Raw genomic sequence first — 22,714 nt, forward strand, 5'->3', positions numbered from 1 at the left:
CTTCAGTTCACAAGCGGGGTTGGCTCGTCGTGATCGGTTTCGTCATTTTATTTTATCAAATGCCTGATCAGGATGTAATCGCGAGACCTTCAAATCCCCATCCAGTGTATCATGCGACCATTGTTTTGGCCGGTTTTTTGGTTGCTTACCATTGACTTCGATGTTCTGACCAATACTGGTTGTTGAATTCTCGTTAGCGTGAGTTACGTGACCACACTAGCGAAAACGCCTCTCTTGCAGTTTTTCCACGATCGATGCAAACCCATATCGATCACGGATATTCTCATTTCAGACGTAATCAAAACGTGTCACGCCACCAGTGCAATGCAACATCTTCGTCCCCATTACCGCAAGACGCCGTTCATTGTCCTTTATAGTTGGCCAACACTCAGAACTATAGAGAGCGGCAGACGAACGACATTGCAGTAAATTTTAGATTTGGGACGTGCGCTAATACGTCGATCACAAAGAACACCAGTTGGGGAATGCCACTTCATCCAGGATGCATTAATGCGTGAAACAATTTCAGTACGCAGTTCTCCATTGGCTGATAGCATTGACTCGAGATATTTAAATCGCTCAGTTCTTTCAATGGCTGCCCCTCCAGATATTTAAATCGCTGAATTCTGGCAATGGTGGTAACCTGCCCAGAACTGAACGATTTAAATATCTCGGGTCAATGCTATAAGCCAATGGAGAACTACGTTATGCTCCTCACATAGGGAAACACAAAACCTTTTATACCTGAAGCGTCAAGCTTCCGGTTTTCCGACTTGTTTACCCTTGTAAGCGCAAAATGTATCTTTCTTAGAACTCAATCAAATATACATTTGATGGTTTTGCTGCTTAAAATTTTTTACATTGGGATACTTGTTGCTGGTTCTCCTGATGATAGCTGATGACTTTTCAACTGGCCCTTTTTCTTTACTTGGATCATTTTTTTTCGATATAACTGAGCTACTTTGGCTATATACTCTCCTTTATTTATTTTTTCTCAATTCTCTAAAATATATTTTAATCACAGCAAACTGTAAAATGTATTCTAATTATCATTAACTAGGATAATATCTTCAAAACTGGCCATTATTTTTCGAGTAAACTGACAAACATGTCGAAAACTTTTGTACTGTAAATTACTAACGAAAATAATAGAGAATATGGCAGAAGTAACCAAAAAGCTTGTCTTTTACATGAAATTAACAGGATTTGTCGGATGTGTCGAAAAATTTTGCTCTGCACTATACTTCGTTTCCATACCAAAGGCGCTCCACTATTGTGCCTCTTGCTTGTGCTTCTAACTTAAATATTGAGTTTGAAGACGTTTTGTTTCCGCATCCACTGTTGGCTTTCTCTTCTTATGGCAGCTCATCCGTTCCGGGCCTCGAAATACATTGCTCGTATTTCGCGCACTTGGCTTTTGATTTTCGCCGTGCACATTGTGCCTGGGAGCTACAAACTCCATCAGCTTTGCGATTATTGTACCCAACTTTGTAAAAGCACCTTTGTTTGTAACTTCGCAGTATTAGCACGACTTATTGTTGGACTTCGCTTTACGTTGTCAGCGGGTCTTTACCCTAGCTTCTCGTCAGCTTCATTTCTCCCTGGCGATCTATATCTGTCTCAGAGTTTTTGAATTAAAAATATTGCAGTTCACAGTGCACACATATATCTGTGCGTAATACAATTCAATTCAGCACAAACTTCTGTTAGTTGAAAAGACCGCGCCCATCATTGATATTGCAGTAACAATTTAGCGCCTCAAAAAAGCGTTTGTAGTTTCCATAATATTGTCAACTCCAGTATAGTACATCTATATCCTTCACAGCTTCTCTAGATAGCGTGCTCGATGTTACGAGTTTTTTTTGCAGACTTTCTCAATAACCTACTAAACTGAAATTGTGACAACTAGGAAATTGATAATACCGTAAAATTGTTTGTGCGTTATTTTCACGTGGTAAACGTTTGCAACAAGTTTCAACATTGGATAAAAATAGTTGAAATCTTATTTTTTTCAAGCGTTTTGCTCGCAGAATGTATTTCCGTATTCAACAGGAATCCCGAGTCCTTATCATTGGAAATTAATTACAACACTTTGATACAGTTTACAGCAGAAGAGCGCTCTCACGAACTGCATAGCGCGATCATCTCAAGGTTATCTCTGCAGAACGCACCTATGGATATCTTCCGTGCTGCTTCAACATCGCCAAGAAGAAAAACGACGCTACACTATGTGACAAAAAAGCTCACTCTCGCTCTTAAAATAAGATTTAGGGAATTGGTTCTGGAAAAAAAATGTAAAATGACACGTTCAATTAAAAATTTTATTTCAAATCACTTTATTCACAAAGTCACGTTAAGCGATAAAAACGCATATATAATATTATATAAATTAAAAAGAAACTATTTTTATAAATAAACTTGTACAAGAGCTGCTCAAAAGGCACAATTGGTTCAAGTGGTAATAATCAACAAAAGTCGCCGAAACTGGCGAACTGTTTCCATATTTCGGTTTATAAAGCGCACTAACTTCCTACTTGTTTACTAACTTCATCGTTGAACTACAATTTCTAACTTACAGTGTATAGTTTGCGAATAGTGGGTTTCTTACAAACAATCTAATGCACTAAAAATTAATACTTTTACGTGATATTAAATAAATTAATTTAATGTTTCTGAAATACAGTGCTAGAAATGCTAGAACTACTGGCTGAGAAAAACTAATTTGGAAACATGAATCGAAGTGGCCAGAAGATCATGGCGGTGATTTTGGAAGTGAGTCTATGTATGTTATTTATTCTTGCCATTCCCATCCTTTTTCATTATTAGATATGAAAATTAGATATCACCAGGGAACATTTTTCAAAAGACCAATTTATCCCAAGTTTAAGAAGGATTGGCATCAAATTTTCCCTCGTTAAACTATAATAAGTATGTCGAAATCTAGAAAATATCATTATTAACAAAAGAATAGAACTTTTTCTTAGTAATTTCAAATATACCCACTTTAGAGAGTGAAGCTTTCTTTTGGAATAATATGATAGGACCAATAATTTTCCTGGAATGACTTTTACACAACATTTTTGCTGTGCTCACATTGATTAAGCTCAATATGGAAATACACTTAGGTTTGGAGATGTTAAAAGAAAGTGCCTCTCCCGCCCTCTGGCCCATTTTGTGAACAATCTACAATATTATAGTGGAACATTATTTATTAGATAAAATTAGATTTTATCCACTGTGAAGACACTGGTTTCATATAATGCTGATAAATTCAATGGGTATCTTTATGATCTATTGTTTCTTTGGTAAAGTCGATGAAAATAGAAGATGGTCAATTGCGATGCATATATAGTATTTAGTCAGCGTAACGAAATGTGATCTCTTTCACACGGTCTACATCATCCCATACGTGAACGCACCCTATAGAGTACATCGATAGAGGACTTTGGAAATTATATTCAAGATTTCGTGATTCATCTCCGCTGTATATATAAATTTCTTCTTCGGTGAAGTGAAAGGTAACCGTAAATTCATTTTCATCTGAAAAAAAAAACAGTCTGCTCAAGCATTCCGACTTATTAATTTAAATAATCCTTACCTTCCTGCGCCAAGTAATTATCATCTGGAATATCCTCCAGCATCCAGCTGCCATTTTGTCGACAATTTTGGTAGATGGAATTTTGATTTGCTTTAATTCGATACACAATATCTCCACTTGGACAAGTGCCTTCGGTGAAATCTATAGAGTATCTAAAAATAATCAAAAGTTCAAATTCATATACTTGTTCACAAAGGATACAATTTTAAGACAGAAGTGAATTATTATCATAAATTATGAAGTTATTTTTTCCTGAATTATTACTGCTCATATTAAAGCAGAAAGCAGAAACATCTTCCATCAGCATATGATCAGGAAGCATGATCCCGCTACCATCGAATACAATGCACAATTCAAATGCAACTTCGTTTCTGAAAACTTTAAGGAAAAAAATCTTAAAGCGGACTCCTTTGATCGGCAGCTCGACGCATTTCCTCCAACTAAAATGTATATTATTGAATCAACAAACAAGATTCGATCATTATCTTCTCCCCAATAAATCGTTCAACTAAACCTACTCTTTTATAATTTTTTTTCGAGTTTATCAAAACTCACAACTTTCACCAAAAACATAAATAATAAAAAGTCAGCTGGTCTCGACGAATTTCCCTAACACTCGCATCAGGAACCTTTCGAGAGCTTGAATTAAGTTTCAACTTCCAATTTTAATAAATGCGCAAACAATAACCATTTTCCTTCACCTGGAAGATACCCAAAGTAAAAGTGCCATTAGGAAAAAAGTTATCTCACACAAGGCACTCCCAAACTGGTGAAACTTTTTAAAAGAGCATGGATATCCCAGCATTGAGATCTCAATATTATTTCTGGCCCCTAGTTTGGATTTGCTTTAAACAAGGAATGTAACACATTCTGTGCTGCTTCCATGGTATCGTATATACCCGACTTAACGTCAACAACAAATCTACGGTAATATCTGCGATAGAAAAGGCTTTCGACTCCATATGGGTATATATGGTTACTATTCACCCCTTGGCGGTGTCAAGCACGTTAAGCGCACCAATGCACCATCGTTCACGGTTCATTAAAATGCGCTTCAGCTCCACCCAGGACTTCCCGAGATGCCCACACTCCTCCTTGATTATATCCAAAATCAAGTATAGAGTGGCGTGCGCAATAGATAAAGTGCACAACTAGTCATCATTTCAATATACATAAGATAAAACCAAAGTACTTTCTAATACACATCACACAAACACACAAAATGGCTGCCGACACTTCTTTCTACACTAAGATATCAGCAGAATCAATGAAATTTTTCTTGCTAATGCTAATATGCTAATGCAATTGGAATTGCAATAAAAACGTCCAAATGTGGCACGGTGGCGGCTTCGTTCTCGGTGCCGGCTATATAGATGGAAAAATGCAAAATTGTCGAAAATGTATTCCTCCTTCTCTACTATTTTGCGCCAAGTGCTCTTATGGCCACCCCTTGCCGGCCATCCTCGAAGAGTGGGCTCCACTGCATGTCGTAGCTAGCAATGTAAATATGGCCCAACCTTAATGCGTAACCTATCCACTGCCAGTTCTGCCTTCTGGTCACGTCGACCACGGATAATTGTCATGTGCGCCTGTTTTCGAAATATTATCAGGCCTGCGCTAATGCGTCCGGCGATATCCATCTCGGTGCCACCGTCGGTAGAAACCCAGCTTCCTAGATATACAAATTGATCAACACCATCGATACTCTACCGATTAATGCAGATAGGAGAGCGTGAAGGCTTATCAGACTGAGAACATGAGATGATGTACTCCACCGAAGTCCTCCACGCCCTCCGGACATGGTAGCATGAAGAGCGTCACTGATAACAATAACGAAATAATATCGGTAACAAGAAGAATTCATTTATTTTAACTATTATCTTTGTGACGGCAGGGAGCACACAGATACCCCTCGAACTGTCGCACTCAAGACAGTTGCCCTTCTTTGGTATCTAAACGAGAATCCCCCTGTCGGGATTTCCGTACGAGTGAAAGTAGCAAACCTGCAGAAACTCCAGGTGCAGCGATAAATAACTCGGAAATCTCCATTGATACATAGAACTGGACAATTGTGATGCTGCGGACCAGAATCTTACAGTTGGAAGTCTGCTGGAAACCAGCTCCCAGGTCAAAAGAACGCGAGTTGTCGTAGCTGTCAGAAACAACCCACAGCTTTCCAGAGTACAAAAGCACCTTGCCATTAGTGTGGCAAGAGGGAGAGGAGTACTCTCCAGAGTCGCACCATCTTATTTCGCTTAAGCCCAGAATGTCCAGCTCATATCGTCAGATTTCTCGCTCCAGTTAGAGAGTGAGCATTCTGGGGACCCTTGATACCGTTGTCGAGGAGAGTTAACCCATTCCAAAAACCAATTATTGTCCATTTCGATAGAAATGTAGCCGTGAGATCAGTCTCTCTCCGATGTTTTGTTAACGTTTCGATAACAGTAAAGTTTCGAAATTGGCAGGTTGTTAGCCCACAAATTTCAATCCCTTTTAGTCGTCTTTTACGTAAACCGGGGAACACGGTCAGTGTATTCTGCCCCAACTCACAAGACTATAAGTTTCTTTGGAAGAAAGCGTGGGAAATAAAACTTCCGATTTATTACCAATAACATTGGAAGTACCGCATCTATTTGAGGTCACTTTCAATAAGATACTGTGCATTGAGTGACATCTACTATATTCTTCACAAAAAATGTGAAAATATTTCATTACAAGATAATTTTATTTGTACGTAGTTAGTAGGTCATAGTGCATACAAAAATATTTTTAAATTTATTTACTGTCAAAATGAGCCGTACTATAAATATTACACGGGGGACATACTTATGCCAAATAGTACATGGCACGCAAGCAACATCAATCAAAAGTGGCACGAGCATATACAAACCTTGATTTGTTTGCTTTGAGTCGGCAAGTTTACGTGAAGCACGGCACCTTTCGAAACATATTTGCAGTTTATTCATCGAAATCGTCAATTATTAGTAAATAATAAAACTGATAAAGGTAAGTAAAAATAGTTTGCCTTTTTTTTCGAATAATAAAAAAATATTTTGTTGATAAGCATTATTGTTTATAGATCAGTTCAAACGACAAACAAAAAGGCTTTGAAGGTGACTGAAATCATAGAATGTCTTTCAAATCTGGAAGATTCTCTTGATCAGGTTTTCAATAATTATAAGACGATATATCACCTCCCGACAAAGTTGATGAAATGACTGATGTGGGGAGGGTCCTGACGACGATATGTGAATTTCAATAATGTTATTTATAGCTGGTCCGGTGGAGAAATTTAATTTTTTTAAATTTAATAGATGTAATCTAGTTTATTTAAGAATATCGAATTGGTGGACCACGGCGCAAAACCGGGATGTCTGGAGTTCCTTATTAAGGCAGGCCTAGGCCGGATACCGGTTATTGCGCCGTTGATGATGATGGTGAATTTAGTTTATTCCGATGTACTAAGTGACACTGATGCTGCTAAACAATATTTGCAGAAGGAAAAGCAGCAACAGAAATATTTGGCCGACGTACACATACAGTGCACGGAATTTGGTCAATATTTTTGAGAATTTTGTCTTTTTATTAAGTAGTTGGGCTACCAATTTTGTTAGTTTTTTGAAAAATTCTGTTTCGTAGTAAATTAAATAACTTCCAAAGTATTTTATGTTCAAATGCATTCTTGCAAAATTGCTGTTTCTCAATCCGTTACTGTCAAATACTGCCCACCATTTGCGTAAACAGTTCTTGCTAAAATACCCCAAACACTTTCGATTGGATTAAGATCTGGATTTCTGGCTTTCCAGTAAAAAAAATAGCATTGAACGGGACTAACAAATTTTGACATTTTTTTTACATAAATACTTTTATTGTGCTGCTGAAATATGACCTCAATGCTATTACATATGGTTTGAATAGCTAATTAGAGCACCGTGGAAGATTTCAACATATCTTTCTACCTTCATTTTGTTTGTTATAAAACACAATTATTCCCTAATAAGAATATATTCTCCAATTCATGATCGATGCACCTCCGAAGGTGAAGTTCAGTCTTGAAGAAGATCCTGCCAATAGCAGCTACACCCATTGACTCCGTCTAGACTAATTACTAAAATCGGTTTGCTGTATGTCTGTCTGTCCGTCACACGCATTTTCTTTTCACCAAATATTGTCATGTGGAGTATCAAATTAGAGAAAAAGTACTTTCCGAAGCGGGTCTTAGTTTTGACTTTTGTTTGAAAGGTGGGGAGGGTTGAAAGTGATCATTTTTTAACGGGCCAATTCTCAGAAACTACCCAACGGAAAAATCTGAAAAAAATCAAGAGGCTCCGAAATACCTTCCATACCGATATCCTTTCAAATAAAGTTAATAATAGTGTATTGCTATAATTTTTTTTTTATTGGCTTCAAAACACAATTTCCAAACCAGCTTTTTCCCTCTTCCCCTTGTCATTTCAATATCCCGCTTTTTAAGGTTTTGTGTAAAGCAAAATCTTATTAAAATCGATTCATTGTCTGTTTGTCTGTCACAGGCACTTTCCTCCAAAACAGCTAAACCGATTCAAATGAAATTTGGTAAGCATCTGGATGTCCCTTTACATGCAGGGAGCGGCGTGTTGAGGTTGAAGGGGCGAAAAGGGGCTGTACATTTTTTTTTCACAGAGTATCATGAGTGTGTATTATATTGAGGCACTAACAAAAGCCATCAGAGAAACCGAGGCAGCCGTACAACGAAATATTATATAATTGAGGAACTTGAACTACAAATCCAAATAGTTTCCTTTACTAAATATTTCACTCTTGATTCAAACCCAAGCACTGTGGAAGGCGGCAAATGTTCGTCGAAAGATGCATATTTGCAAAAAATAAAATATTTAGTAAAGGAAATGGGTTAATTTTTTTATTTGTATTTACATAACTTTACTAAAATACTCTAAATTCAGGTTTTATTTTTAGTTATGAGGAAATTGACTTCTTAAAAATCAAATCTCCACGATATATTTTGCAGAAACCAAAATTCTCACTAATAATCGTGGCCCCTTGTGAATTGAATGAACACTTAAATCAATGGTGAGATGGCGGTCTTCTTCCAAAGGTTCCGATAAAGAATGAAACCAAAGAACCAAATTGTAAGCAACCATTTGGTAATTACGTAGTACTCTAGACACAGGGGAGTGGAATTAGTAAATGATCTTCACAGTATTGGCACTTCAAAAGCATTAAGAGTGCGAACTATAGTAATTATATATACTATGAGTCAAGGTATCTCAGATGTAATAAAACTCGCCTGAGGGCAGTGAAGATTAAATAGAAGGTTGCTATCAAACATCACCCCGAAATCGTTCTATAAGGCAATTGTAGGAGAAGGGAGAGCGTTCACTGAATAGAAAAACAAATAGTATGTTTTTTTGTTAAGAATGGACCTGCTCAATTGGTAAGAAATTTTCACCAAAGTTTAATAAATTCAGACGACAACGGTTTCGACCAAACAAAACATTTTGAAATCCTAAGAGAAATTTTAGGGGGCGAAATTTGGCTAGAATTATTTCAAAAATAATCCAAACAAATTAGAACAGATTAGGGATAGTAATTATGTGTCAGGTTAAGTTAGATTTGAAGTAGTAATATAGTGTGACGATTTTAAAAAATATATTTCTTTTTACAAATTTCGAAAGTATAACTTATTGAAAATAATAATAATAATAGTGGCGCAACAATCCATATTGGATCAGTATGTATGAGATCATTTCATCCAGGACCGTACACTGTAGTAGGCAATGTGGTCAGCATTGCCCTCGCCCGAGATTATTACTCTGATTTGATTCAGTTACTCAGCCGCAGCTGAGCTGACTGGTATCCGGCATCCAGTAACGATAGCAAATCCCTCTGCCACCAGTGAGATTTGAACCGCGGCTCTCCGCTGCGGCAGCCCACGTGAGCTATCTGGGCAACTTGAAACAACTTGAAAATCATCATCATCATCATCAACGGCGCAACAACCGATATCCGGTCTAGGCCTGCCTTAATAAGAAATTCCAGACATCCCAGATTTGCGCCGAGGTCCACCAATTCGATATCCTTAAAAGCTGCCTGGCGTCCTGGCTTACGCCATCATTCCATTTCAGGCAGGGTCTGCCTCGTCTTCTTTTTCTACCATAGACTTATAGACTTTCCGGGCTGGATCATCAGATATTGCCCTTGTAGACTTTCCGGGCTGGGTCATCCTCATCCATACGAATTAAGTGTCCCATCCCCGCAACTTGTTGAGCCGGGTTTTATCCACAACCAGACGATCATGATATCACTCACAGATTTCGTCGTTATGTAGATTACGGAATCGTCATCCTCATTTAGGCGGTCAAAAACTCTTCGGATGATTCTCCTCTCGAACCGGGTCAAGTTCGCAATTTTTCTTGCTAAGAATCCAAGTCTCCGAGAAATACATGAGGACTGGCAAGATCATTGACTTGTACAGTAAGAGGTTCAATCCTACGGTGAGACGTTTCGAGCGGAACAGTTTTTGTAAGCTGAAATAGGTTCTGTTGGCTGCCACAACCATGCCCAGATTTCATCGTCGTAGCTGTTATCGGTTGTGATTTTCGACCATAGATAGGAGAAATTATCAATGGTCTCAAACTTGAAAAATATTTATAAAATTATAGCACAAAGAATAGAATACGCCACAGTAGGCACAGAAATGGAAATTAGCCGGCAGTAGCTACATTAATCGTCCCTTGTATATAATAACTTAGGTCCGATATTGTTATAGTTACTTGACTAAGGTCTAGGCATTATGTAAAAATTATATTTTTAGAAAACAAGAAATCGACACAGCTTGGGAAAGCACTCACAAAAACAAGCCGATTTTGTTGAAGCTTCAATCCCTTATTTTATACACCCATGCCCATATGCGAAACCTCAAAAATATTTCACTTTCCATCAACACATTTATTTTAACAATTTAACATAAAAAATACAACGATTTTGAAAATGTTCATTTAAATATTGGCCATTTTCTTATTTCTAAAAAAATATTTAAAAAATATATAAATTGAATATTTGAGGTTGCGCACAGAATAGAAAGGAATTATTTTCTTTTTAATCTGAACTACCGCAGATGGCTGTGAAGTCTATTAGTCATAAAATTAATTAATGTAAAATTAGGTAAACAAATTTTTTGTTGTATATTTTAAACTTCCATCAAAATCGTATTAAAATGATCCTTCTCGGCATTATAATGCAGTTGTGTTTCTTGAAATTGATAAGTTGCCTAAAAAATAGTAATGTGAGCGATGTATGAAACAATTATAAAGTAAAATACAAAATACAGTCGGATAGACCAAATAAATGTAGTAGTAGTGATCGAATATTTAGTGATAAGGTGCAAGGCTATATTGGAAAAGAAAATTAAAGTCAAATATAGTTCCATTTATAGGTAGCACTTTATGGAATGTACATTTTAAGTCCTAAATTCCCCATTTTCCAACCGATACTCAAATTTCGGAAAGTAAAAACTGACCCCTTTCATTTGTTATCCCACATGACCACATTTTGAGAACAAAAGATTTACACTCTTTCCGCACCAACCATTGCATCTAAAAGGATTCACAGAAAGCACACTTCGTCTTACCATATTTCATAATATTTTAAGCCATTCTCGAGTGAATTCAGTGAGGTTTATTCTGGCACAAAATCTTGAAATAAATGTTGAATTTAATTGAAAATTTGTGTGCTACTAGTAGTTATTTATTCGGCTATGAAAAAACAGTAACTGAAGAAGAAGAACTTATCTGGAGCATTTGGCGGTGAGAATTAAGACCAGACATTTTAGCAGACGGTCTTGGCTTGAAGATATAAAGAGGGTGATTCGATTCTTCCCAAATCCCCTTCCCTAAGGCAATATCTAAAGAATACCTAAATGGAACAGAAGTTGAAATTCTATTCCAGTTTTCCAATTCCCCAATGGAATAGGCAAAATTCACAATTGGCTTTCAATTGTATTATAAATTGCACGAGAATAACCAAGAGTCAAGGAGTGTATATATATCAAAATAACCACTCAACCAGTGGCGGGAAATTGTCATTTTTGTCTAGAACAAAGCCAGAGCTTAGTAAGTAATCTGTTTATGATGTTATGTTATTTACATATTTTAAAATAGCCAAAAAGCTAGTTGATTTGTCGTATTTGCATTCAAGACTAGTTATGATATTTTCAGAGAAGTTTGCTTTCAGCTTGATAGATATGAAATTATCCCATAAAAAATTGATTGCGGAGAAAGAAAAAGAGCTAAAGCATTGAGACGATTTCAAAAGATATTTTCTTATCTTCAAATATTTACATTGAAAAAACTTAGATAGTTTTCACAAAAGGGAATTCAACAAATCAGATAGTTTTCAAGCTAATTTTGGCCGGACTGTATTTGTGCCTTTTAGTTCTTTATATTTGAAACGATGAACTTGTACCAATGGCTATTCCAAGCCCCATCAAACACAACTTGCTATTGACGCTTTAGAAAGGTTTTTCCAAAATCTATGAAGAGCAGGTGGAGACAAATCTTACCCCCGTACATTGTTCCACAATGATCCGAAAGATGTCAATATGCTTGTTATAGAGGGGAACCCAAAAAAACAAAAACAAATTGGACAAGACGAACATTTAGTGGAACCACGAACCAGGGTGTTCTCGAGGAGCTCGCGAATATTCCAAAAACAAATCATGATCATTTTTCAATAGCCAATGGATATCGATACCAACCCCGATAAGTAGTTGACATTTCGGTAGCAAAATAGCTTCGAAATTTGCAAATATTGAATGAATTTCAGACAAAGTATACTATCAGTGAAAAAATGTGTAAGCTATTTGACAAGTCAGCGACTATAATGCAAGGATTTTTCTGACATCTTTGTTTCTTTCTCGAAATGAACAAAAAATCACATAGATCTGCCAAAACCCTTTTACAATGCTCGAAAGAATTTTTTCCAAAATGGACAAAAAAGTTTCGTGCTTTAATAAAGCACAGTTTTTTGGCGCAAAAATAATTTTATGGTATATAAGTGATTTACCACATCTCCTTGCGGTCACAAGAGTACAAAGGATGCTGGGCGTCTAGAATACTCAAATGACGCTCCAATGAAAGAAATGCTCGACAAAATCCACGGTATTGTATTGGATAACTGTCAGGTTAAGGTTCGTAGATAGCTGAGTTGAAGGCATGATAAAATTCATCATCAGCATCAACCGCGCAACAATCGGTATACGGTCTAGGCCTGCATTAATAAGGAACTCCAGACATCCCGGTTTTACGCCGAGGTCCACCAATTCGATATCCCTAAAAGCTGTCTGGCGTCCTGACCTACGCCATCGCTCCATCTTAGGAAAGGTCTGGCTCGTTTTCTTTTTCTACCATAGATATTGCCCTTATAGACTTTCCGGGTGGGATCATCCTTATCCATACGGATTAAGTGACCCGCCCACCGCAACCTATTGAGCCGATCATGGTATCGCTCATAGATTACGTCGTTATGTAGGCTATGGAATCGTCCATGCTCATGTAGGGGGCCAAAAATTTTTCGGAGGATTCTTGTCTCGAACGCGGCCAAAAGTTCGCAATTCTTGCTAAGAACCCAAGTCTCCGAGGAATACATGAGGACTGGCAAGATCATTGTCTTCTACAGTAAGAGCTTTGACCTTATGGTGAGACGTTTCGAGCGGAACAGTTTTTGTAAGCTGAAATAGGATCTGTTGCCTGACAACAACCGTGCGCGGATTTCATCATCGTAGCTCTTATCGGTTGTGATTTTCAACCCTAGATAGGAGAAATTATCGACGGTCTCAAAGTTGTAGTCTCCTATCTTTATTCTTCCCGTTTGGTCAGTGCGATTTGATGTTGTTGGTTGGTTGGTTTTCGGTGCTGACATTGCCACCATATATTTTGTCTTGCCTTCATTGATGTGCAGCCCAAGCTTTCGCCTGCTCGATCTGGATGAAGGCAGTTTGTACGTCTCGGGTCGTTCTTCCCATGATGTTTGCCCTGGCTATGCTATCATAGACGGCTTTAAAGTCGATGAATAGATGGTGCAACTGGTGTCCATATATCAACAGTTTTTCCATTGTTTGCCGCAGAGAGAAAATCTGGAGTGAAGCATCTTTGGTATGGGTCAATGATATTATGGGCGTATGGGGCTATCCGGCCTAGCAAGATAGAGGAGAATATCTTATAGATGGTACTCAGAAACGTGATACCTCTATAATTGCTGCACTGTGTGATATCTCCCTTTTTATGTATGAGACAGATAATGCCTCGTTGCCAGTCGTCAGGCATTGATTCGCTGTCCCATACCTTGAGCACAAGTTAATGAATCACTTGGTGTAATTGGTCGCCTCCATATTTAACCCATTCGGTTGTAATTCCATCGGCTCCTGGCGACTTATGATTTTTAAGCCGATGGTGGCAGTATTTGTCCGTCGTCTTCAGTTGGCGGGACCTCCAACTCGCCGATGTTCTGGTTGTTCAGGAGCTCATCAAAGTACTCAACCCATCGCTCCAATATGCCCATTCTATCGGAAATCAGGTTTCCCTCTTTGTCTCGGCAGGATGAAGATCGAGGTGTATAAGGCTTCATCCTGCTGACTTCTTGGTTAAACTTCCGCACCTGATGCGGTTGCTCCCTGTACTTTTCCAGTTCACAGTCTTGCAGACTAACAGCGCAATAGGTGACGCGTTTGCTGACGATAGATCATCAAATGAATTCGGATAAAGGTTTCAAAACAAAACTTCAAGCGCAATTCAACTAAACGTCGTTTCGTAACATTTGATGAATTCTCGAGACCCACTATACGCTAAAAATGAAGGGCAGCAAAACCGGAAAAGTGATGGCAGCGATTTTCTTGGATTCTCACGGCGCAATCTTCATTCACTATTTGACAAAGAGAATAGCGATCATAAGACAGCACTATATTAATTTATTAGATAAATTTAATGGAATAGTGACGCCATTTGAAAAAGAGAGCAAAGCTCATTGATCCACCGTAGAAACAGCAAAATTAGGTGAGCTGCACTACTGAATAAGGAGTGCGTTGGAGAATAGAAAGTATTGCTCAGCGGTCATTTTGGATGTGGCGCAAGCTTCAGACAAAGTATGGCACGAAGGTCTGATTTTGAAAATAGAGAAACTGCTGCAGTTTCATGGAATTTTACAGTCTTTTCTCTTGGAGCATGAATTCAGGGTGAAATACAAAAGCTTCACATCTCACCAGTACATCACCCAAACTGGAGTCCACGAAAATAGTATCCTTGAACCGAGACTCTAACTCACCTATGCCTCGGAGTTACCAAGTGATCTTAACCGTCTTAAGGTCTCAATCAATGATACCTCAACAGATTGTGATAGAGTACCGGTTTGTACCTGGATTGCTCTACTGCCCTACAAAGCCGAAATAATGCCAATGTGGAATTATGGAATAGCTATGTGGGGTTCAGCGGGCATGGTATAAAGAACCTAGTTCCGGATACTATGGATGATCATCGAACCACCTTGGTATATAAAAAATGAAGACATTCACAGAGACCTTAAAATTGCGACAGTAAGAGAGGAGATCTCGTTCCAGGTGACGAAGTATAAAGGACGGTTAGCTTCCCATCCTAACCCCTTAGTCAGGAGATTGCTGCAACAACCTAATGTCAGTCGCTTAAAAAAATGCACATTCGAGAATGTAGATAACACACAAACAAAACTTTGCGTATGTAGATTTGGCTCCACGCGAGTATTTCTTGTTTCCTAATACGAAGAATTTGATCGGTGGAAAAAGATTTTCATCGAATCAAGAAATTATCAATGCAGCAAATGCCTACTTTGCAGAGTTCCAGTAGTCATATTTTTCGAAAGGGTGAAAAAAGTAAGGATATTGCTAGAGATTATGTTGAAAAATAAATTTAATTTTGGGAAAAAAAAGTAAGAAAGTAAAAAAAGTCACTGCGTGATAACACAGACCGCGTAAGTTAGTTTATTTCTTTTTATATTCTTCATTTACATTCCAGTTCCAGTTTCTTATTGTTCAGTAAACACCGCTGAATTTACTTTAAGGGCTTTCTTTTTGATTACTTTGTACAATCAATAATAGAAGCCGAAGCCGCGGCAAATGTTAATCTCCAATGCAAGAGTTCTTCAGAGTGTAGAATTAATTACGACATATTCTGCTATGTACAAAGTATGATTTGAATAAGTTGCAAATATGCACATCTGTACATTTTTCGAATCAAACCCAGTAAAGCCAAAAGCAAATTCAACTTTTTATCATATATTCACGTTCAAATATTGGATTATCCTTATTTGGAAAGCGATAAAATTATAATGTTGTGCTGATAGGGTTAAAGTAGATAATTTAAACAAAACTGTTGATAGTTTGAAAATAAACACCTTCAAAAAAAACATTTGCAATCTCTTGTTGCATCTACGTATACATATATAGATAAAGTTTCTAGTATTGCACAATTTCATGATAAATCTGTCAATTTTCATATGCACGACTATAGCATCGTTTCTATCTTTGCAATGTTAATATGATAATAGTTGCTATCAAATTCTTGCTGCTTCTTCAAAAAAACGTTATAATTACATAAAATGGCAGCAAGCAAGCAGTTTTTACGGTATTCACGTAACGAGAATGCATTACGGACTATCTTCTACTGCGTCAGAACGTTCATTTCAATGTTATTCTGTCGTTTTATTCGATTTTAAAGATTCCGTGAATCCACACAGAAAAAGCAATTTTCACTTATAATTCTGCTCATAATATTTGGATTTACTGCAAAATGTGAAGCTTCGACATAGAAACTCCCTGAAGAGGGTCAGTTCTCCGGGAAATTTATAGGATTTCATAATATACAGTTGTAAAATTTATTTGAATATACTACACAGGGTGTCCCGTTCATAATGGTAGAAATTTCAATGGTGGATAGTAGTATTTAAGGAAAATTGATCCCTCGAATTGACACTCTTTTACCTTTACAGAGTTATAGCGTTTTCGTCAAGAGTGTCAAAAAGCTTGACCTAACCAACCTAAATCATTTAATCCCAGATTTGATACCGTTTTCGTAAACTACATAAAATTTCTTATCTTCCTTTTCTTTAGCCTTTGTTCCGTTCACAAGCGGGGTCGGGTTGTTGTGATCGGTTTCACCATTTTATTTTATGAAAGGTCTCGTCTGGATGTAGTCATGAGGCTTTCAAATGACCATCCAGCATATCAAGCCACCGTTGTTTTAGCCGGCCTTTTGGTCGTTTCCCATCGAATTTAATGTTCAGACCAATAATGGCAAGTGAATTGTCCTAAGCGTGAATTACATGACCAGATCATCGAAGACGCCTCTCTCAAAATTTTTCCACAATCAGTGCAACCCCATATCAATTGCGGATATCCCTGCCATTAACCATGATGGCATCTGTTTCATGGGGATCGGACGTCAAAAATTCAGTTTCATTTAGATTCAATCTGAGATCGTATTGTACGAGGTGATCATTTCTTTTTTGGACAAGTTGCTCGAGATCATCTTTGCTATGCATAAAGCAGTGTATAGGGCGCTGGACGTTGGATATCTTGTGTGTCAGTGTCCATAACAAGAACAAAGAGGAGTGGTGAAAGGGCGCTTTCTTAATGAACACTGACGGAAACACGAAGCTGTCATAGAGCATACTACATTAGTTCATGACGGTCAAACGCTTTCTTCAGATCCAGAAATGCAATGTCTATACATACGCCCTATACACTCCCTCTATAGGACGATGTTTCTCACGGTGTTTCTCCTTGAGTAGTTCCGTAGTTCTTGACAAATCCGGATTGATTCACGGTTATTTCAACGATTTCGCGAATACGGTTGTCAAGAATGGGTTAAAAAATGTTGATGCTATAGACAGCAACCGGATCGGAACATTCTACTGCACTACCTTTCTTTCTTGCATATTGGAAGCTTGATAAAAGTTTTCTCAATATGTTAGCTTCCCAATGACATGCAAAAATGGTGGGCTTAATTATGGGGAATTGACGAATGTTACACATTAAATGGGAGAAAACGTAATAGCAAATGCTAACTTCATGAACTGTGAAAAGACAAAACAAGTTGGGAAACCGGAAGTTAAACGCTTTAAGTATGAAAAGTTTTATAAAAGTGAATGAAAGTTTTATAAAGAAATTTTAGTGTGCATTTGTCCCATTAGTATGTAGTACGTAATATATGCATATATTATGTGAGAATATCCACTTTCAAGTGATATTGACATTCAAAGTCTTGAATTTGCACAGAAGCGACAGCTTTAACCTATTATAACTTTGTTAGTAATAATTCGAATAGAATCATGTTCTATGCTGTAGCCTACATTACTGCAAAATTGCGTGATTCTAGGATGAACTGAAGGGGGTTTTCATGCCAATTATTAAAAATATAGTAATGCACTATTATTAACTTTATTTGAACAGGTATCGCTATGGAGGGTATTTTGAGGTCTAGGCACCATACAGTGGCAGCCTCCCGATTTTTTTTCAGAGTTTTCGGTTAAGCAGTTTCTAAGAATGGATCTGTTAAAGAAATTATCATTTTCAACCCCCCTCACTACCCACCTTTCCAACAAATGTCAAAACTAAGACCGGCTTCGAAAAGTACTAACCAAGACCTTTAATTTGATATCCCACATGACTATATTTAATGAAAAAAAAAAACCCCCCCCTTTTTCATGTATGGGAACCCCTCCCTCAAATTCGACATAAAAGGATGTAACTCACTATATGCGTAAACGTTCACAGTTCCCATCTTTCCACCAAATTTGGTGTCAATCGCTACAACCATCTCCGAGAAAAATGCGTGTGACGGACAGACAGACAGACAGTAAACCGATATTAATAAGGTTTTGAGTTTACACAAAACCTTAAAAAGTGAACCAGTATTTATTACATATGGTCGAGAAAATAGCGGTTATAATGGCAGTTCAACAACAAAAAAACGAAATCATGCTTGGGTGAACAATATTTGGTCGTATCCTTTGAACTCAATAACTGCTTCAAAACGATGTTTCACCGGGCCTACAAGCTTTTGATGCCTTTCAATAGGGATCGCCCTTCAGGAACGCTCTACTAAAGTTCAGAAGTCACTATAATTTTTTGGTTTTTGACCCCAAACAGCTTTTTTGACATCCGTCTAAAAATCTTCTATAGTATTGAGATCAGATCATTTAGCAGGGCACTCTATTGCGGCACTTTCATCGTCCAAAAGTCATTCCTTAGGCTTTCTGTCGGTATGTTTTGAGTCATTGTTCTGTTGGCATTTCGTGATTACAATAATAGTGCAAAATATCTGCATAGAAATTTTAATCCATGGTGCTCTTGATCCAGTATATTAGATCAACTCCATAGTAAGGAAAGCATGCCTATATCATATCGCTAGATATAGGTCGAAACGCAAATCGTATTCATAATTCGGCCGACGTCGAGCATATTGTCTTGTTTCTTTGCCGCCAAGAGAATGATTTTACTTTCGTCCGTCCATAAAATATTTATCTATTTTCGGATAGGCCATTCCACATGTTGTTTTGCAAATTGAATCCTTTTTGTAGCATGTGATGCTTTCAAAAGCGACTCGTTTTTTGGAATTTGATCATTCAAATTATGAGCCCTCACTCTGTTCCGAACTGTTTCAACGTGTGCGTTCAACTTAAAATCGCCTTTTATATAAGTTGCAGATAATCTCAGATTTTCCTTCGAAAACTTGACGGTACATTTTACACCTGAAGGCGATAAACCCTGTTTTTGATGAACAAGATTCAATTCATTATCATCATCAACGGCGCAACAATCGGTATCCGATCTAGGCCTGCCTTAATAACGAACTCCAGACATCCCGGTATTGCGCCGAGGTCCACCATTTCGATATCCCTAAAAGTTGGCTGGTGTCCTGACCTACGCCATCGCTCCATCTTAGGCAGGGTCTGCCTCGTTTTCTTTTTCTACCGTAGATATTGCCCTTATAGACTTTGCCGGCTGGATCATCCTCATCCATACAGATAAAGTGACCCGTCCACCGTAACCTATTGACCCGGATTTTATATACGACCAGACGGTCATGGAATCGCTTTTAGATTTCTTCGTTATGTAGGGGACCGAAAATTCTTCGGAGGATTCTTCTCTCAAACGCGACCAAGAGTTCGCAATTTTTCTTGTTAATAACCCAAGTTTCTGAGGAATACATGAGGAATGGCATGATCATTGTTTTGTACAGTAAGAGTTTTGACCCTATGGTGAGACGTTTCGAACGGAACAGTTTTTGTAAGCTGAAATAGGCTCTGTTGGCTGACAACAACCGTGCGCGGATTTCATCATCATAGCTGATATCGGTTGTGATTTTCGACCCTAGACAGGAGAAATTATCAACGGTCTCAAAGTTGTAGTCTCCTTCAAGATCTCGCGCCGCCTGCTCGATCTGGATGAAGGTAGTTTGTACGTCTCGGGTGGTTCTTCCCATGATGTCGATATCGTCACCATAGGCCAGTAGTTGGGTGGACTTAAAGAGGATCGTACCTCTTGCATTAACCTCAGCATCACCGATCACTTTTTCGAGGGCCAGGTTAAAGAGGACGCATGATAGGGCATCCCCTTGTCGTAGACCGTTGTTGATGTCGAATGGTCTTGAGAGTGATCCTGTTGCTTTTATCTGGCCTCGCATATTGCTATCATAGACGGCTTGAAAGTCGATGAAAATATGATGCAACTGATGTCCATATTCCAACGGTTTTTCCATCGCTTGCCACAGAGAGAAAATCTGATCTGTAGCTGATTTGCCTGGAGTGAAGCCTCTTTGGTATGGGCCAATGATGTTCTGAACGCATGGGGCTATCCGGCCTAGCAAGATAGAGGAGAATATCTTATAGATGGTACTCAGCAACCTGACACCACTATAATTGCTGCAATGCGTGATATCTCTCGTTTTATGTATGGGACAGATAATGCCTCTTTGCCAGTCGTCAGGCACTGATTTGCTGTCCCACACCTTGAGCATAAGTTGATGAACCACTTGGTGTAATTGGTCGACTCCATATTTAACCGTTATAATTTTTAAGCCGGTTAATTACACGGACTGTTTCTTCTATACTTGGTGGTGGCAGTATTTGTCCGCCGTCTTCAGTTGGCGGGACCCCCAACTAGCCGATGTTCTGGTTGCTCTATGGTTCATTAAAGTACTCAACCCATCGCTCTAATATGACCATTCTATCAGAAATAAGATGTCCCTCTTCGTCTCGGCAGGATGAATATCGAGGTGTGTAAGGCTTCATCCTGCTGACTTGTTGGTAAAACTTCCGCGCCTGGTGCGGTTACTTCCTGTACTTTGTTGGTTTTCCCAGGCTTCCTTTTTTCGTCTGTGAAGTCGCTTCTCCGCTTAACGGAGTTTGTGATAAGTCTCTACGCATGCCCCCGTTCTTTGAGATTGCAGCATAACTCGTTATGCAGCATTCTTCCGTTCCGTTGCTAACTTACATTCATCGTCAAACCAACCATTCCGACTGGGGCTATTGTGATTGTGAAGATCATTTGTTGATGCTTCATCTCCAGGATCTCTGTTGACTGCGGTTATTGCAGCATCCATTTCCCGCTTATAGATGTCGCGGGGGACTGTGTTGTGGATGGCTTCAGTGTTAACTCTCACTTGATTATCAGAGAGGATTCTGGGCAGTGTTGTTGTTCGAGCCCGGAGCACCATGCCAACGAGATAGTGATCCGAGTCTATATTGGCCCCCCTATATGTTCTGACATTCATCAAGGCTGAGAGGTGACTACGGGCTTCTTCCCTACTTGTCTGTTAAAATCCCGAAGTATGATTTTAATATCATATCTGGGACAGGCTTCGCGGGTTCGTACTGCCTCGTAGAAGATTTCCTTCTTCGATTCTGCAGTCTCCTCTGTAGGGGCGTGAACGTTAATGAGATTCAATTGTTTTTCATATTTCATTGCATATGCAATCATTTTAGCTAAACAAGGAAGCAGACTTTGAATATTTTTTTTAAGTTTTATCCTCCTTGATCAGCTCCTTTCTTGTTATACAGTTCCACACCATAATTGTGTCTCATGCAAACTTCTGTGGCTCTCCCGCAACGATTCCTGTATAACCATTCGCGCAGGCCATCCGATACAAAACGTTTTATCTTAATCTCATCTGACTATATAACATTCTCCAAGTAATCCGTAGTCCAGGTTTTACATCCTTTTACGAACGCCAATCGCAATTTTTGATGTCTCTCTGTTAGCCAGGGTTTTTTTTGCTCGCCCTCTGAAACTAGCAATTTGCAGGGATTCCAACTTCTATTGAAATCTGTTACACCATTACGCAGTATCTCCTCAATTTCCTTACGAATGTTATGACTTAACGTCTTATTCTCCTATGCATATCGACGGTAATGATTAATTTTGATTTCCTTCATGACAAAACCACATTTCCATTACACATAAATTGTTCCAAAATTCCACAATTTCATCATTCAGAAAACCACCTTAGTCACTTAAATTGACGAATTTTTGTGATATAGATTCGCAATGATTCTTTAAGTTTTGCGCCCTTCGATTTATGCAGACTATCTCAGCAGAGAAAGTGTTGATTAAAAAAAATTTAGAACTTATTAAGGGACCCTGTATATGTAAGTGTACATGTGTACAGTATAAAATTATTACGAATCAATCAACAAAATGTTTCCGAAATCCGTATTTTCGCAACATTTGTTACTGTCACTGTATAAATGAAATTTCTCCAAAAAAACATCTCAGAACTTTAAGTTTTGCTAATTTACACATATATTGCTACATCTCAAAATAAGAAAATACAATATCTGAATTTCTCAGAAAACACCACACAAGCGTTCCTCATTGAAAAAATTACCACAATGCACCTATTGTTCATATTATTACACTTAGAAACATGAGACGTCCTAAATATTAAACAGAACGGAATCAATAAACGATCAATATTACCCAATAAATTTCACAGCTTCAATAGCCCCAGCATGCTGGTATGCATAAACATTTTTGATTAAAATTAAGGCCCAAATCATATCCAAAAATAAACCCAGTACGGTACTTCTGGT

The 22,714-nt window shown here is 38.2% G+C and overlaps 1 protein-coding gene across 1 annotated transcript in view; it reads right to left on the reverse strand.

Moving 5' to 3' along the window:
- Nucleotides 1-2,307: 2,307 nt before the first annotated feature.
- LOC119659800 overlaps nucleotides 2,308-22,714 on the reverse strand; it is a 35,801-nt gene continuing 15,394 nt past the window's right edge. Inside the window, exons 2-3 of the mRNA XM_038068072.1 lie at nucleotides 3,599-3,750; nucleotides 2,308-3,540 (exon numbers count right to left, since the gene is read on the reverse strand). Coding sequence (XP_037924000.1) covers nucleotides 3,356-3,540; nucleotides 3,599-3,750 — 337 coding nt within the window. The 3' untranslated portion in view covers nucleotides 2,308-3,355. The remainder of the gene's footprint in view (nucleotides 3,541-3,598; nucleotides 3,751-22,714) is intronic.

This window comes from Hermetia illucens, chromosome 6 (genome assembly GCF_905115235.1).
Source record: "Hermetia illucens chromosome 6, iHerIll2.2.curated.20191125, whole genome shotgun sequence".
Taxonomy (NCBI): domain Eukaryota; kingdom Metazoa; phylum Arthropoda; class Insecta; order Diptera; family Stratiomyidae; genus Hermetia; species Hermetia illucens.